Source organism: Cuculus canorus, chromosome 13 (genome assembly GCF_017976375.1).
Source record: "Cuculus canorus isolate bCucCan1 chromosome 13, bCucCan1.pri, whole genome shotgun sequence".
In the NCBI taxonomy this organism is placed as follows: domain Eukaryota; kingdom Metazoa; phylum Chordata; class Aves; order Cuculiformes; family Cuculidae; genus Cuculus; species Cuculus canorus.
Window position 1 is genome coordinate 12,215,061 of NC_071413.1, and position 17,891 is coordinate 12,232,951.

General features: G+C 40.2%; 1 protein-coding gene across 2 annotated transcripts in view; it reads left to right on the top strand.

Moving 5' to 3' along the window:
* Positions 1-17,891, top strand: part of NKD1 (NKD inhibitor of WNT signaling pathway 1) — a 113,305-nt gene that overhangs the window by 63,751 nt on the left and 31,663 nt on the right. For both annotated transcript variants that reach the window (XM_054078918.1, XM_054078917.1), the window contains exon 4: positions 6,260-6,317. In XM_054078918.1, the coding sequence (XP_053934893.1) occupies positions 6,260-6,317 (58 nt within the window). The remainder of the gene's footprint in view (positions 1-6,259; positions 6,318-17,891) is intronic.

Below are 17,891 nucleotides of genomic sequence, written 5' to 3' on the forward strand. Positions count from 1 at the left end.
GTATATTTTGATGTTGGTCTAAAAATTAAAGTCACCTTGATTTCTTCTCCAAGTGCGAGCAGCTTCACACATTCTTTACAGAAAGTTGAATCCTGCTGAGTTATCTTTATTATTAAATTCTCTGGAATGGCAAACTCAAAAAGTTGAACCTCATGATTGCAGAAGGAAAGGTAAAATATGCTGTTGGAGAAGCAGTATTAGGCTTAAACCAAGGCCTAAATGTGTATTGGTCTATAGTGTTTTTCATATGGTATATGCTTTAATTCAATTTTTATTTTTTTTTTGTTATCGTGAGGCTTGGAATATATACTTTATCTGTGTATGACCCTAGGTATATAGATTACTTATGAACAGGGAAAGAAAGGAAGCTCTTGTTCTAAATAAGATACTACAATACAGAAGCATGTGGTTTATTTGAAAAGGCTTACGAGGGGGATCTTCAAGCGTTCTTGAAAAAGAATATTAAAATGAAGGCCTCATTTCTAAATGTGGAGAAAACCAAGTGCGTACCCAAAGCACATTCTTATCTTTTGCCTGTAAGTGGTGATCACACAGAATTGTGTTCTGAGAAGTCCACTTTTATGTATATTTGACTGCATAGGTTCATATGCATAGAAGCTGCTAACCTAACAAGATGTCATCTCCAAGTATGTCTGACTACAAGCGGTTTAAGTTGTTATTTATTATTTTAGTTATGAGTTTTAAGCCTGCTGCAAAGGTGTACTCGTAAAGAATGATGATCACCCCAGATATCTGGATATCTACTTTCACTTGCTTTATCCTAAAATAACTAATACCATTTTTTTGAGATGAGAATACGTTTCCTAATAGTGAAGACTAGGCTTGAATTAAGCATAGTTACTCATGAAAATGTTTCTAGTCCATGGGAAATTTCAGATACCCGAAGGGGAACTTGGTTCCTCCCATTGGTTGTTTTTCTAAAAAGTCTTTTCCCTCTTTTTCTTCAAGCCCGGGCATGTTTTTTTAAAAAAAGTAATAATAATGACTGCGTTGGGGTTTGGATGGGTTTCCTGAAGGGTCTTGAAGAGATTCAGTTTTCAAAATCTGCTGAGGACCCTATATGAGCTCTATGAAAATCAAACTTGTTTTGAAAACTTGTTTCCTGCAAGTGAGACTGAAGCATTCAGAATAGCTACACAGCAGCTGACAGAGCCTTCGGTCATTTGGGTGAATGGCCAAAGGGCATCCTGTTTCTCTTGAACCTCTGTTCCTTGGGATTGTTTTTTGTCTACATCAAGTAGATGTAGATATAGTTGACGTGGCATTCTTGTTGGCACCTACTTTAAAACTATTGTAAAATCTACTCTGCCATATCTTATCCCTTGCAGTCCTTTGGTCTTTCCAAAAGTTATGAAACTTTATTGCATCAATATGAGAATAAAGACAGACCCCCTCCATGTTTCAATAAGATGGTTAAATATAGGGAGGAAATTTTTCTTTGTTGACAATTTATCATTTCGCATATGCTTTACTTGGGGAAAGTGGTGTATATGATACATTGATAAGAACTTCACTAAAAAGGGAAATGTGTGCATATTTTCTGCCAAAAATATGGAAAATTGAGTATCTTAAGGCCAAATCAAAGGATTTTAATGAGCGTTTGAAGGAGAGGAGGTAAAGCAACTTGTTTTTATTTGACAAGAGCAATACCTTTTAGAAAAATGTTAATTAACACAACATTGACTGTGATGTAATACAGGGAGTAGGGGGATCCAAACTGAAAAAATCTGCTTGTTATCGTGATAACCTACCTGAATCAAAGGCTATCCTTTGATATATTAATATATCCATGGACGTAGCTGTCTTTACTTACACCAAAAGCAAAACTATATTTAACATCACGTTAGTTCAAATGTGGTTTGCTAAAATACACTCTTTGGCTCTTATGTGCAGGGTGTCATCAAGAGCAGCACGAAAAGACAGAGCCAGAACAGGTAGAGGAGTCATGGTGATGACCAAGATGAAAGAGATCAGTTGGCGTAGCGACCAGGATGTAGCACTGGGAGAAGTGAATGCAAATAAAGCTGTGTAGAGCCTGGAAGGTGAAGACAAGGAGCTTAATCTCACTATAGAAACAGAAAGGGTGCCAGCAAAGGCACTGGAGGAATAAAGCAATATAGGCTGAACGATGGGTGAGGATTTGGATGGCAGCATTTTCAGATAGCTGTTGAAGTCAGTAGCTGGAAGCCCCAGAATGGGTGCCTGGCCTTTAGTCTCCAGAGACTTGTACCAGTAAGAAAACTGCACAGGATGGTTAGGGCTGAGGTTGGGGTTAAAAAAATAAAATTCCCAGCGAGTTAGAATTCGTTGGGAGTCTGTGATTGCACGGTGAAGGTGGGAAGCGAGTGACGATTGCCTGACTTGTAACCAGCTGAACAGAAGCCCTGGGGTGTGGGAGCTTTTAAAGATTGTTTTTCTTCCTCATGTATGTATATACTCAGCAGCATTTCTGAGGGAGTTGCACCAATTAACTCTTCTGTCCACCTCCACCTTCTTAAATCTGAGCTGAGCACAGCAGCAGCACCTATCAGAATGGGATATATGGGACACAGGGTCCTTTCTACCCAGGCCAGTCAGCCAGCTGTTCAGAGTTTTGAGACAGATGTTTGAGTCTGCATCTCGGTCATTCTCCGTGATTTGTGTTGATAGCTAACTTATTTATCCTCTCAGCGAGGTAGAGATGCATACTCTAGATGGGTGCCTGTTTAGCAACCTATAGGAGCGGCGTGCTGGAATAATCCTTCTATGTAAATGTTTCTTTTCTTCGTTCTTTCAAGTACTCGGTGACCTCATTTATATAGCATTTCACAGGGTACATCTGGTTTTGGTTGTATCATGACTCAGTGTTCCAGTTTGAAAATGCAGCGTTGTGATTTAAAACATCATGTCAGAAAAGTGATCTACAACTACCTATGACCTAAATGTTGTTGCTTTTGTTCTCCCAGGCTCTGCTTCTGCTGCGGGCTTGGCTCCTGCCGCTGTGCGGGGCATGGGGAGGCCCATGGTGCAGAGCCCAGCTGAAATACAGAGCCACTGCAGTTCTTATTGTCCCCTTGCATTTCCTTTGTGCTTGAACCACGTTCTCGCCACTGTCAAGTATTCCTCTACAGCATTCAGTTCCCACTAGAATTTCTTGAGCTGCAAGTTGTGTCTCACACGTTGATCCTTCTCTTTGCTCTGGTCCATTTGCTGAAGTTGGGTAGCTGGTGGTAGCAGCACTGTTTTATTCACGTTAAGGCAGTTTGTATAGGTTACCGGGATAATACTCCATTATGAGCTGCAATCAGAATTGTTTTCTCTGATGTTTGGTGCTTTTGTACTTTTCTGTTGAGTGTGAGTGCAGATGCACTATCCAGAATCCTTTTCTCAAGCAGGTGCCTTCTGGTAGTTGTCCAGGTTGTTATTTCTGGCTCCGTGGTGCTAAAAATATTCTAGTAAGTCTTGCAGTTTTTTTTGACAGAAGAGTTAATGATAATAAGATGAATGAAACAGGTTTTTTCTTTTCTTCCTTCTTTCTTCTTCTCTTCTTCCTTCTTTCTCTTCTTTTCTTCCTTCTTTTCTTTCTTTCCTTCATTTTTTTTCCCCTGTAAAAATCTTAGAGTTGCCCACACCTTTCACAGATACACATCTGTCCATAAAAACTATTACACATCATAAACTTACACATACAAGGAAGGCATTTGAATAGGAGCTGAGGAATAGTGCTTAAATGTATCACTAAAATGTTCAAATGATACTCTCATCGGTTGCAGGATGATTTGTCAATTTATGTGCTATTTAACAGTTATGTTATGGTTCAACATCATAAAAACACTTTTCTAGAATTTGGTAATTTATAATTGGTTTAAGGCGGAAACACTTAATGGAAATTTGCTTGCATTAAGTTACTACATTAACTTAAATAACTAGGAGCTAGAGAAGGAGTGAAACTAGACTAGAATATAAAACATATTTACTTAAGATCCACGTAACGATTAAAAGTGAAAAAATAAGGAAGCTAACTTAATGAAAATTAATGCTTCACTGCTGTTTTACACTTCTGTCTTCCACTCTTTTTTTTATTTAGTTACTTGATGGTGCATACTCATTCTTAAGTGACATCTTTTGAAAAATCATAAAAATTAATGACTTGTAAGTTTTGTAGAGGATGAGATTAATGACATAATTTTACAGGCAACACTTGATACCCAAATGCACTGCTTGTTTTGCTAAAATGTTAAGAGATGAAGGCTTACAGCTAGATAGTATTCTCCTCAGAGGTACATCACAAGTAAGATCAGGCCTACTCAATGCATATTGGCTGATCAGCTTAACAGAAAATATTTTTTTTCCAAGAAAGCAGGAGATGGAGCAGGAATTCTGAGTTTAGTTAAAGAAAAAACAACAAAAACAGAAACAACCCCAACAAAAATGCCAAAACACCAAAAAAACAAACCCAAACAAAATGTTGTTTAATTATTTAGCATTGTGAGAGGAAGCAGAGGTGCTTATATGCCTACATAGACACTTCTGTGCATCTCATTGTCTATGAGAGCAGTCAGAGCTTCATAGAAAATGATGACATGGGGGAATTTGATCAAACAAAAGTGTATTAACTTACAAGGCCCTGGAAGGATGATCTTGCAAAAATATGATGTTATATCAACATGGAATGGCTTCTTTTTGTCCGCTGTCCATTTATTCCATGATTTTTTTAAGTTAATGATTTATATTAATCAGCTCAAAAAAGAGACCTTTTCTACTTGAACAAAAACACAAATATATTTTGATGTACTTCTTGGAAAGCTGGATCCAGAGCGACAGCTTTTGTCTGTGCTATGCAGAATCTTAGCATTTTGGGCCACATTGCCAGCATTTCTCAGAGACATTTGGCCCCCGAGTTCTCTAACTTTATTACAGGGTATCTCCTCCTGAACAGACCAATATTTTCAGGGTCTCTGGGCTAGCTGGCCTGTAGTGTTTATGAAATCTAATTCTTAAAATACGGTTGCAGACATTGACACTGAAGAATTCCTAAGATATGCTTTTGTGGCTTAGTTACTTTCTGATAACTAACCTCAAAGAAGAACATTTGAGCATGTGGAAGGCAGTAAAGAACCTCTGTCAGCTTTTTGAAGAAAAAGAGGTGAACTGCCTTTATCATGGTAATATTTCTTAAACAATAAAGCTTATGAATACAAACGGACATTAATTTTCACAGGTTGTTCCATTATTCTTATCTTGTGCCAAAAGCTCCGTACTCTCAACTTCCAGTTCACAGTTGATGCGGAGAATGCTGGATCTGTGTTCCGAGTGTGTTTTTGCAGTGGAAGTTACAACGGCCATGAGTGCCACACGCCAGCTCTTAGCACCGTGTCTTTGTTTATCACTGTAGCTGTTTAGCAGTGGCAGAGTGCATTTGTGGAGAATCTAGGAGACCAGACTATAACGTAAGGCCAGTGACATTATGGTGATGCTCGAGCCTTTGGAGTGAATGGGAGAGGGTGAAATATGAGGATAGCTGTCATTGCTTATGGTTTAGATGGTGTGTGAGGGGATGGAGCTGAAAGGGTTTGCTAGTAAGAGAGTAAGAATGCTCTTCAGGGTTTTTGTAAGTGGGATTAGCTCCAAATCTCACTGATAGACTTTATTACTACTTCAGCACCATTAGTGTAATATTTTTTGGGATCTGAGATAAGATCATCTGCGTTTCTGTAGCATCTGCTTCTGTATTGCTGGAGATGTACTGAGGCTGACAAAATTCATTAATTTTGGGACTGAAGGATCAGGCAGCTCTTCAGAGTCTGGTATCTGTTTTTCTTGGGTGACCTCTGCCATATGAAAGTTTTCTGTTTGTTAGTGGAACCAAGTGATAACATTCCTCTGTGGGAAGTGAAGGGCTTATCATTTATCATTTTTCATTTGGAGGATTTTTTATCTTGCTTGATTGACAGACCATTGAAATCCTAAATAATAATCTACCTTGTAAAAGGCTTTGACTATGAATGCTTCTTTTTTCTTTCTTGTGTACAATCTATTCATCTCCATTAATTTTTTGTCCTAAAGTATGTCCAGAGCATTGTAAAATAGCACCAAATGCATTGACTACCACTAATAAAGCGAATTCTTTCCTAGAAAACAATTTCTGTGCTCTTCTTAGTGTTTTAAATTAATCCTGATAATAATAAATACATATTCTTAATGCTTAAATACTCTGTAGATAATGTATATGTCATTAATTTTATTTTTTTTCAAACAGGATTTATCTGGGGAAGTCTACAGAGACAGCATTGGTGATGAACACTTTCATCTAGAAGGTATTTAAAGATCAACATTCCTTGCTTAATGTTAAGGGTTATTGGAGTATGTCAGTGAACAAGTCAGTGTGAGAATGCATATATGAGAGTGCAGTTCTTGATATACTGGTGTGTCATAAAACTGTTAAGTTGGGAATGGGGTTTTAGTCTTGTAGCTTCCTTTGTGATCAGACCTCTCCATGCTGAGGAGGTGGGATCGTTGTGGTGGGAAGGGCCTTGGGAGCCTTGAGTATGGGTGCTGTATTCTGTGCACCAGAGAACACATCTGAAGTACCTTGAACTTTTGGGCGAGTGGGGGTTGATGAACAAAGGGATTAATTTGAGGATGGTGTTGCTCATTTTCTTCTAAAAAACACAGAAATGAGACTTCAGAAGCTCTCCAAAAACTCTAATGTGACAAGTTGTTGCATGGGCTGTGTGCAAGATTTATATTATAGGCTAGTGGAAATAATATGCCCAACTTATTTAGAGCAATGAACCGTGTTAAGCTTCACTTGGAAATTTCTGCCCTTTTATAATCCAGTCATTTGTTTTTGGTTGTAGAGAACTCTGTTTAAACAGGACTTGAAAGATTTTCTATGTTAAGAAAATCTGTGTTCAGTTCTTTATCTGTGAAATGTGTTAATGTTCTGTTTTTTGGATCCATGTATCTGTCATGTCTGTAGTTTACAAAGAATGTTCCCTTGTATGCGCCGGTAACATAGGAGCTCAATTTCAGCTGGTGCCTGTAGGTGTTAAACACAAAAGCAAGGTGTACTTGACATGATGGAGTAATTGTATTTACAGTATTTAATTTCACTACAGTTTTTCCTTTCTGCTTATAGTAGAACATAATCCAATAAAGGGTGGCTTTTTTATTTTCAGAATTACAGTGTGTGTGTGTATATATATACACACAGGATATTAAATGTCAGTGAGGTGAATAATTCTATTTTTGTCTCATTCTACCTTTCCTTGCCTCTAATTATTTCTTACTTTGTTGTGTAGCATTGTCTTGCAAAGCAAACATAATATCAAATATATAAAATTTCCAAACCAGTCAGCAGCAGGATTGTTTTTATTAGAGTGTAAAACCTTTTTAGGCTACTGTAATTTCAGTCTTTCAGCAGTTTTACATTATTACTTCTGATGCGCCTCATTTCTTATGAAATAGCTGAGTAATGAAGACAAGATTTAGATACCAGCAGGTGGTCTTTTCTTTGTGTGCTGCCACTGGAGAAGAGCTGTTCTGTAATACCTTTTCAGTCAGGGGGCAGGTAGCTGTTCCCACCCAGTGCTCAGACAAATGGTCCTCATCCCTTCGGTTTTCAGATCTCCAGACTATACTTCCCATGCTGGAGACAGCGTTAGACACTTCTCTCTTGAATGGCATATTGAAAATCTTCGTATAATTAATAGATGCTAGTAGAAGCGTTGTGTTTAAGCAGGATGCTTCCTCCCTTTTAGTATAACTTCATACTTTTAAGTGGCGTATTATTTTTGGGTGATTGTAATTATACTAGCATAAAATAGTGCTATTAGCATAAAGTGAAGCTGAAACGTGATTTGAGACCTTTGTTAGGGCACAGGCTGAATTCTGTGTGGCTTAGGTACAAGATGACCACTGTGGTAGCTCTTTTTCTGCATAGAAATGTTTGTGTGGAAATGTAACTAATATTCTAGAAAGTATTAATCTTTCCATCTGAAATAATTGTTCTACCTTTATTTTGTTACCTTACATTCATTATGTATGCCTGTGTGTAACACATGTGTTGCATGGTTATAAATTCACGTGCTATAAGATAATATCAGCATCAGTGAGAACTAGTTCCAGAGACAGGGAGCTGTAACTCACTGAAGTGTGGTTCGGTGGTTGGACTGAGCTCACAGAAGACATGAATGACAAAACAAAGACGTCAGCCCAGCTCTACCAAGTAGCAGGCTAATCAAGGAGCTATGTTCTAACTTCATAAATACACAGTAGGGTTGGAAAAAAAAATGAAAAGAAAACATTTCTCAGATTTGCAAAAACACACAGCAGGTGCCAGAGTATTCTGTGTTAGGGGAAAGTTATAGCCTTCACACTCAGAGACTTTATTGGAGAATAAATCTCGGTTCTTTAGAAGACTCTGAAAAGACAAAGTGGCAATAACAGAAATAATTTAATTCCTATTTTCTTCTACATAGCCAAGTTCATTACCTTCTTTTTTTTCTCCCTCTCATTTCCCCCCACCCTCCCCTTAGCTGTCTGAGCAGTACAGATAAAAAGAACTCTGTTTGTTGGATTTAACTTCTGTGTTGTTATGTAAAGCTTGATCAAATCCTTTCGTCTTAACAGACTTAACTGGCCAACAGCAAAAGGCTTGGGATTCTGGGATTAAGATTGTATTTGGTAAGAGGACTGGTGCATTAGTGCTTTCTTTTGAACTATAGAAAGAACAAAGTAAACATCAAAAGCATTAAGCCATGAGAGCGGATTGTTGACTCAATGTTGCTGCATGACAAGAGGTTAGAACTCAATAGTGGTGACTGTTTACTGAGTGCTGTGCAGAAAGAAACAGTTTGACCAGTATTGTCTATTATATCCAGCACCTGTCTTTGTTTTTGCTGCTGAGCGAATCAGTAAATTGAAATTTTTGGGTTTTCTCTTATGTGGTCAGTCATTTCCTTAGATAAGAGGCACCAACGGAAACCTCAGTCTCTTCTTATATTACTCCTACTGTTTTCCCATCTTCCTCTTTCATTAATGTTGAACAGTTGAGCATGCTGGATATAGGTTCTGTAGTGGATTCATTTGTCACTTCCATTCCAAGTTTGGCAGTACTTTCCCACTGCATTTCAGAGATTTCCTCTTGCCAAGCTTACAGGGCTTGTACAGTCTGCTATGTACGAACTTCTCATGCTTGAACTTTCTTGTCCAGCAGTTTCTGCACAGGAAGTGTTTGCTTTAATCCCTCTTCATGTCTAGGATTAAAAGAGCTTGCATTTTCTTGTCCTTGTCCCTAGATAGAATAATAGGTTGCCAGAACTGCATGACTGGAGGTGGCTCTAGAAGAAGTCACAAAACCAGCACACACGTTGGGAAGTATTTTTCACTTCATTTCAGTGGAGAAGCTAAAATGACAGTCAGGAATTAAGTTGTAGCATCAAACAGAAAGTCACTCTTCTATCATGGAAACATGCAGGAGACTCAGAAAGATATCTGCTTATTAGTGTGTTCAATAACTATGTCCAAGTTCTCTCTCTGCTCTTCAAGCATAGGTAAGCTTTTTAAGGAATCATTCAAGAGACATTCTCTTGTTTTCCAGAACTTTTTTGACCTCCTTTCCCTGGGCCTTCTGTTAAATTTTCACAGCTAAAGCCTGTAGATGAGGAGAGCTTTCTTATCTTGACTATTTCATGTCTTTACGACACAAAATGGGGTTCCTGCGTCTTATCACTTAGAATCATAGAATCATAGAATCATAGAATCACCAGGTTGGAAGGGACCCATTGGATCATCGAGTCCAACCATTCCTAACATTCCCTAAACCATACCCCTCAGCACCTCATCCGCCCGTCCCTTAAACACCTCCAGGGAAGGTGACTCCCCCACCTCCCAGGGCAGCCTCTGCCAGTGCCCAATGACCCTTTCTGTCAAAAATTTTTTCCTGATGTCCGGCCTGAACCTCCCCTGTTGGAGCTTCAGGCCATTCCCGCTTGTCCTGTCCCCTGACACTTGGGAGAAGAGCTCAGCTCCCTCCTCTCCACAACCTCCTTTAAGGTAGTTGTAGAGAGCAATAAGTTCTCCCCTCAGTCCTGAAGCTCAGAAGTTTCCTAACCTGTCACTCCAATTAGTTATGTGATAATGTGATTTCTTATGTCATTGTTCTCCTGAAAAGTATGACTTAAGTGTTTCTGCTAACCAGAAAACTTGCATCTCTGTGAGGTCAGTCTAGTCCTGTACCTGTCAGAGGAGCTGTATCTGATGCTGATAGCAATCTATTCCGTTTCATTTGTCAGCTGAGGGTAATGTCTTAATTACTATTCTCTGAACAGAACACTGGAGAAGATCCAAGCCTTCCTGGTGCCTTATCCGAACATGATATCCAAAGTCCTGCTGAAAGCAGTGACAGAGCCTGACCTGAATCAACAAACCCGTATTTTTATGTGTTTCCCAAACTAAAGGCATCCAAATCCCTAGATGTAAGATGTTCCCTCATCTGGTACCAGAAAGGACAAAATTATTCAGGTCATCTTCTTTCCCATGAATAACAAGAGAGCCCTCCAGCAGAGTTCAAAGCAGATATTGTTGCTAAAAAAAAAAAAAAAGAAATCTATCATCTTTGTAAAAAAACTGCTAGCACTTTTCATGTATTTACAATACATTGTGGAGTTTCTAAACTTTCAATTAAGGCAGGCTGTATTCAGCAAAGCAGAAAAATAATTAATTATGTGCATTATTATTATTATATGTTTTTCAAGATATTGCTAGCATGTCCAGTCAGTCCTTCATCTCTTCTTCCTCCATCCAGCATACAGGGAATCTGTGGTCAAGAAGGAGCAAAGGCATAGGTAACAGAGTTCCACCGTGATGAGTTCCACCTTCTCTTTGCCTGTGAGACAGTTTTTACCATGTTTTGGTAATCTCTTAGCCCTAAATTCATGTGTTGTTGCTAGGCTGAGCTATGAATGGGAAGTAAGAAGTAGTTATTTCAAACTGCGTGCTCCTTTCTAGTTAATGTTTTCAGTTATGATGGTTATTTTATTTATTTTCTGAAACTTAATTAATTTTCTGTGTATAATGTACACAAAATTCTGGTGTACTTATAGAAAAGATACAGACTGCATTTTGCATGCAGGCAAAGTTGCTTTATCTCGGCACTGATGTTATTACCTACCTAATGCTATCGATGCAGGCTTTGGTGCTTTGCAGAAAATGAAGGTCCCTTCTCTGTCATATTCTTAAACCAAATACCTATTCCATCTCTGACATTGCAAACAGAGTGATAATAATTCTACCTTAAAATTGCTCTTGTGGTCAGCTTTCTGAGATGTTATATGGGAACTCTGCATTTTAACGACTTGTTGCTAATCCTGCACACTTACGGTAGATTTGCTCTGTGCGTGAGTATATGCTATGTGATCACCTCAGACTGGCCTTCCCTGGCTCTATTTTTTTTGGCTGTCAAGAGGTTTCTGCTAAACTCTTTCCTTCTACTCAATATGACATGAAACAACTCTGAAAATGTATCTTCAGCTTGGGATGACCCGCTGGCATCATCCCCCGTTATCTGGCAAACAGCTAGTCGCTGCCTGGGCTGGAAGCTGATAAGCTGGTTACTGTGAATTGGAAGGAGTACCAAGGAACATGGGGGGGCGGAGGCGGAGATTAAAAAAGGAGCAGCGGAGCGTGCCAAGAGAAAACTGCTTAGTTTGGCAGTTAGAATAAAAGTCACCAAAGAACATGAGACTGGTAGGATTAGCAGAAGTTTTCCTGTGGTCATACACACAGATCCAGGAAATTATAAGAAGCAGGTAGGCTGTTTGCCATGAGTGGGAGGAAAATCTTATGGCATAAGTCACTTTTTTTAAAAAAAAAATTAAAAAATATAGAATTGTACAAGTGTTTCTTAACATTAGCTGTTCCAGTTGAGGGCAGTTGGTATTTGGATCAGAAGCTTTTACTTCTAGAGCTGCTGTTTCAATTGCAGCCAGGTCAGTAGTGATGAAAGACCGTTGCCATCCGATGTTTGTCCATGCCCTGTGTGTAATGAGTTAGTGATCTCCAGGTGTTTCCAAATGGACCTTTACAGTGTCTAACAGCTCCCACCCATGTTGGCAAGCAGAGCACAGAAAGGTAGTGAAAAGTGGGCTGTTATGTCACCTCGAAGGGTGAGTTTTCCTCCTCAGACTGAGCCACTGCTGTGAGGAAAGTATGTGCTCTGCTGCTCATACCACGCTTGTTCCCTGCACTTAGAGTATCGCTCTCTTTAGCTGACAACCCACCAGCTCCTACTGCTGCTGCCGCACTTTGTGATAGATGATGTGTTTTAGCTATGATTTGAGAGTTTTGTTCTCGGTTATTAATGCTCTATATTAGACTGGGAAGAACATACCTGCTGTAAGTAACAGTCAAACATTGGTCTCTGTATTCAGATCATTCTACACTGCTAGCAAGTTGTTATTCCTGAACACAAGCAAGTTACACGTTTGGGTCAACGATACAATAGCGAAGCTGAGAACAGAGCCCGGGATTTCCTGTATCTGTGTCTGTTCCTTACAAAATGACAGAGAGAGGGTTTCAAAGTATTGTACACAAGGCAACCGTCTGGGCTTACACATGGTCTCTGTTCTTTATGATGGCTGAAGAAAGCCAAATATTAATTCAATTGTGTGTAATGTATATATAAAAAAAAATCTAAGTAGAAAACCGAGCTAGTGAACAAATACCTGAAAAAAACCAAAGAGTTGATCCTTATTAACGCCTTAAACACGGAAAGCTTTAATATTATATGCATGCTAGGTATTTATAAAAAAATACTGGTTTTCCATGCTTTTTCCTTCTACCTAAGAATGGCAACTTTTCCTTCTTTCACAGGGAAGCTAATGATCTTTCTGAGTGGTCATTAAAAAAAAGAATCAACAATATTAATTTACTCTCGAGTCTTGAACTAGTTTGCTAGGTGGCAAAAGGTCACCTGTGGATATAACTGTTGAAAACCTGTGGAAAATAAGTCTCTCAAGCTGCTTCTCTTGTCGTTTGTAAGAGGCAGGCAATCGGGGTGCGTGTGGGAAGCAGGGCAGTCAGAGGGCAAAAGTACGTAGCTTAAGGAGATCTCACCAAAGGGAGCAGAGCTTTTGCATTTGCCTTCCACATCCTGAAGGTAACCAAAGCATCACGGTGGAGCTTAGGCAGCAGACTGTGGCACCCAACTGGTTGCTCAGCTCAGTGAGAGAAGCAGCAGGACTGAGATAAGGGTGAGAAATGGGTACCATGACAATAAGACTCTTGTTCCGTGCATGAGGTTCAAAAGGGCTGGGTCTCAGTAATCAAGACTCATCACATCAATCTTGATGGTGTTTCCCTTGATCTGTCAATGTGATTTGGAGAAGGAAGGAGCTGTAGCGTGCGTAGGCGTAACTGGGTGAGCTGCTCGTCTAGCTTAGGCTGGGTAGCGATCACACGGAGTGTACAGGGGTGCAGGCCGGTGCACAGCTCTGCACTGGCTGCCCACTGCATGCGTACGCCTGTCAAACCCTGAACACCGCCCGCGGTGGCTGGGTCACAGCTTGCCACGTCTGTCAGCACATCCTGCTCTCCTGGCTCTGCAGTGGTGACTAACCTGGGAGGCAAGGTCTACCATCAGATAAACCTGGCTTAACTGTTGGTGTGTGTGTGAGACACAGCTCATCTGGTGTGTATGGTACAGAGGTATCTCCATTACTGTACATGTGCAGCAGGACTAAAATGAACTTTGCCCCAGGACATCCACCACTAAGAACAAAGAATGAAAAATGGGAACAAGTCAGGAGTTTGAAAACAATTTCTCTGGAAACATGATGAATACCAGTGGTTTCATTTATTCTGCTCGAAGAACAAAGGTCCTTTTCTACTTCTAATTTCCCAGCAACGATTATTACCAGTTATTTTTCTTGTAGCTTTGACCACAGTTCGCAGAGGTTTTATTAAACATGTTTTTGAAAAGTGAGTCAAAATGCCATTCTTCTCTGACTCTCTTGTGACTCTCTCTCTTTCTTTCTTTTTTTTCTTTTTTCATCCATGTGAAACTAGAGCATATTTCCAGGCAAAGATAATATTCTCAGGCTGGTGTTCATGGAATTATTCCAGTTTTGTGCTCTTGTAATTCAAAGGAGTTTTGGCCCTTGCTATTTCAGAAGAGAGTATATTTGTTTCAAATTCCTTGCCTTCACATGAAACATTAATTCATTTTTAGAAACCTTGACTACTGTGTGTAATAGGCAGTGTGTCCTGCTGCAACTTCTGAATATTCCTTAAGTTTCCGGTGTCTTGATTTTGACTTGACCTTGCCAGAGCCAGGCACCCGAGTTTCAGAATTCTACCTTTGCGTGGATTTTTGTAGTAGGCTTTTGCTTAGATCCGATGTTCTGTAAGTTCCTTCTTTCCTCCCTGTCGGGATTTCGTATCCCAGGGAGCCTCAGGTGAGGATGCAGTTCATGACATGATTAAATAATTCTTGCATTTCTGCCATGCACTCAGAAGTAGAAACCATCTAGCTGGGATTGAATTTAGGAGCCATCGTTATTTATAGATGGTTGGGTAGGTGTAAAACTAGAGAGACGCCTCAACCTTTGGGCTGGATACTTTAGACACAACAGCCTGTCATCCTGTTGAACCTTACAAATACACAAGCATGTACATGCAGACTTATAGAGGCAATTTCAGTGGAAAACATATTGTTTTTGCCAGTTTGCTGTTCCAAATTCAAAGTATGTATCAGTCAGGGTGCTTTTGTCTGCTTCAACTCCACTTCTGCCGCAGTAGCTACAGAAACCCAAAGTTTTACCTCACCAGGCAGAACAAGTGCCCTTTGTTACCTAGACAGATTACAGCTTTTTCTAAAGTCTGCTCTTCATAAAAGCCCAGCTTGAACAGTGGAAATTCTGACTTGCCTCAGATACTGAGGAGACTTTTATAGTTTCAAGTAGCTCCAGGGTTGTATTTTAAAAGTTGAATTTCATCACATGTTTCAGGTTTGGTGGAAAAAAAAAAAAAAAAAGCCACGATATTTTTAGCTTAAAAAAGTCCCCCCCACACCTTTTTTTCATAACAGATGTTTCATCTCAATCATATCCAAACCTCAAAGCACAAGTAGCAGTCAACCTTATTCTCCTGTGGAGAAAAAGATAAAATGTCATTTGTTTGGAAGAGTGTTTTTTTTGTAACCACAACTAGTTTGTGAGTAAAAGCAAATAATAAATGCAGCACTATGGGGTTGTGGAAATGAACCTGAAGCAACATTTCTGCTCTTGAAAGAGCTCAGAGTCCAGCTGCTCTTGTTAGATGGAAAGTCCCAACCCCCAGCCTACCAAAGAAATAAAAATACCAGTAATCAGGTTTTTCTTGCTTTATAAATCTGATCCAACAATTCAGGTCCTTTCACCAGTAAAATATGTCACACAAAGTGCCCAACTTTGCACCGAAAAGGATTTAAAACTGTAAAGGAAACAAAAAGAGAGGAAAGGAATAGCAGTTGTAAAACAAAATATCCAGAAGTAGAAGAGCTGCTACCCGTGAAATTTTCACAGGGCTGTGGAGGAGCAGGGAGCTTTGCTGTGCCTCTGCAGCCAAGGCTGTGCACGGGGCTCAGCACCATCAGGGATTGCCCAGGGCCAAGGCAGCCCGGAACTCTGCGCAAAAGATTTATTTAAGAGGGAGTTATATTCCCTTGTGCAGATTTGGGGGCATAAAGCTAAAGTGTGGTGCTGCAGACACCCCCCCTCCTTTTTTTTTATTTTGTTATTTTAATGAGCCTTTGCTGAGAGCAGAGCCCTCCAGGTGTGGAAGGATGTTCTTGGCAAACCCATATTGAGATGAACTTCTCTGTGACTGCTGCAGGGCGCTCCAGGAGATGCATCGAGCACCCACCTGCTTGCACCCCTGCAGGGGCGGCTGCCCAGGCCCACTGCCGAGTATTTTTGCTGCCCAGGTTTCAAGATGCTGCATTTGAATGAGAATCCACAATGACACTGTCTAGGAGGATATTGCAGGGGTTTCCATCAAAGAGGAAGCTCCAAGTGGGAGGCTGTCTCTTGAGCCTCTCTCCTCAACGCAAGAAGGATTTGGAGCTGTTGGAACAGGTCCAGAGGAGGCTACAAAGATGATCGGAGGACTGGAGCACCTTTCATACGAGGACAGGCTGAGGGAGTTGGGGTTGTTCAGCCTGGAGAAGAGAAGGCTCAGAGGAGACCTTATAACAACTTCCAGTACCTGAAGGGACTACAGGAAAACTGGGGAGGGGCTGTTCAAAAAGGCTTGTGGGGATAGGACGAGGGGCAATGGGTGTAAATAGGAGAGGGACAGATTTAGACTGGACATTAGGAAGAATTTTTTCACCTTAGAGTGGTGAGGCCCTGGCCCAGGTTTCCCAGGGAAGCTGTGGCTGCCCCATCCCTGGAGGTGTTCAAGGCCAGGTTGGATGGGGCATCGGGCAGCCTGATCCAGTGGGAGGTGTCCCTGCCCATGGCAGGGGAATTGGAACTAGATCATCTTTGAGGTCCCTTCCAACCCGAACTATTTTATGATACTATGAGTTACAAAACACATGAGCTCTCTAGAGCAACTGGAAGGGCTCGTTCCTTCCATAAGCATGCTTCAAATCATGCTGCAGATCATCTCCTTTTCTGCATTTTGAGCAGTACGTAGCACAGTGGACTTCCATCTCTGGTTATGGTCTTTAGGGTGTACTATAATTATTAACTACGGTGAGCAGTTACCTGTGTTCGCTCTGTGGGAGTAATTTCTGGTGATGAGATCCTGGTTTGTAGACTTTAAATAAGGTGGTAGGGTCAAGCCTTGATGAATTTTATTTCTCTGCATGTTTTGCAGCATGTTTCAGCTTAGTACCATTCCTCACCCATATGTAAATATGAGAAGGGAAAGAGACCTATATTTGGGCATACACATGTATATGCTGGCCTGTTAGTCACTATATTACTTTTCAGTTGTCTTGTGGCTCAATTTCCATTCTCCACCCTCTCAGACTAAGATGCAGTGCTCTGAGGATGTGGACACTGAACCTGCTACTGAATGTTAACTATGAGTGAGTTGTCAGATATGCAACTGATTTATCACAGCCAAAATAACATTACAATACAGGTCAATACAGGTCCACAACATTGCTTGCTATAAAAAGCTAGCTTTGTGAGGGTCAGAGTGACATTATTCCTCCTGGGAAGCAATTCTGATGAAATGAATCTTACAGTTCAGATACCTTTAAAGGCCCTGTTATCATAGCAGAGGTAGTGGTAACATGATTTTCCCATTAAACATCTAAGTTAGATGGAAGCGAGTTGATATCAAAGCCTACATTATTAATAACATTACCTACTCAGCCTTCATTTGAATAAAAGGTTATGTAGTGGCTAGGTTTTTTCTTCTTTTTCTTCCCTTGTGAATCTCAGGGGAAAAAAGTCCAAAGAGGCAAAGAAAATGTAAGGCAGAAAATCCTATGTGAACATGCGTATCTGCAACTTACACTGAGAAGGGATTTTAGAAAAGCAAAATTGTTACCGGTCACTATCCAAAACCAGTGTATGGCCATCTTTAGAGAAGAGAGCTCTTTCTTCTTTTGCTTTAACTTACAAATGATCAGTTGGTGTCCCCATCTGTCACTGTTCAGCAACAGAATTCAACACTCATTCAGAGCTCCAGGGACACGTAATGCTGTTAGAAGGTGGTAAGTGGTCCATATGACAGTGACAGTTTTCACTTAAGAAGTACTTACTGGTGTTAAATGATACAGATACGTATAGCAGATTGCATTCTGTTAATGTGGCTTTTGATATGCCCACTGATCAAACAGAGATCTTGCTGCTACAGGTATCATCCTGAACTATTTATTCTCAGCAAAG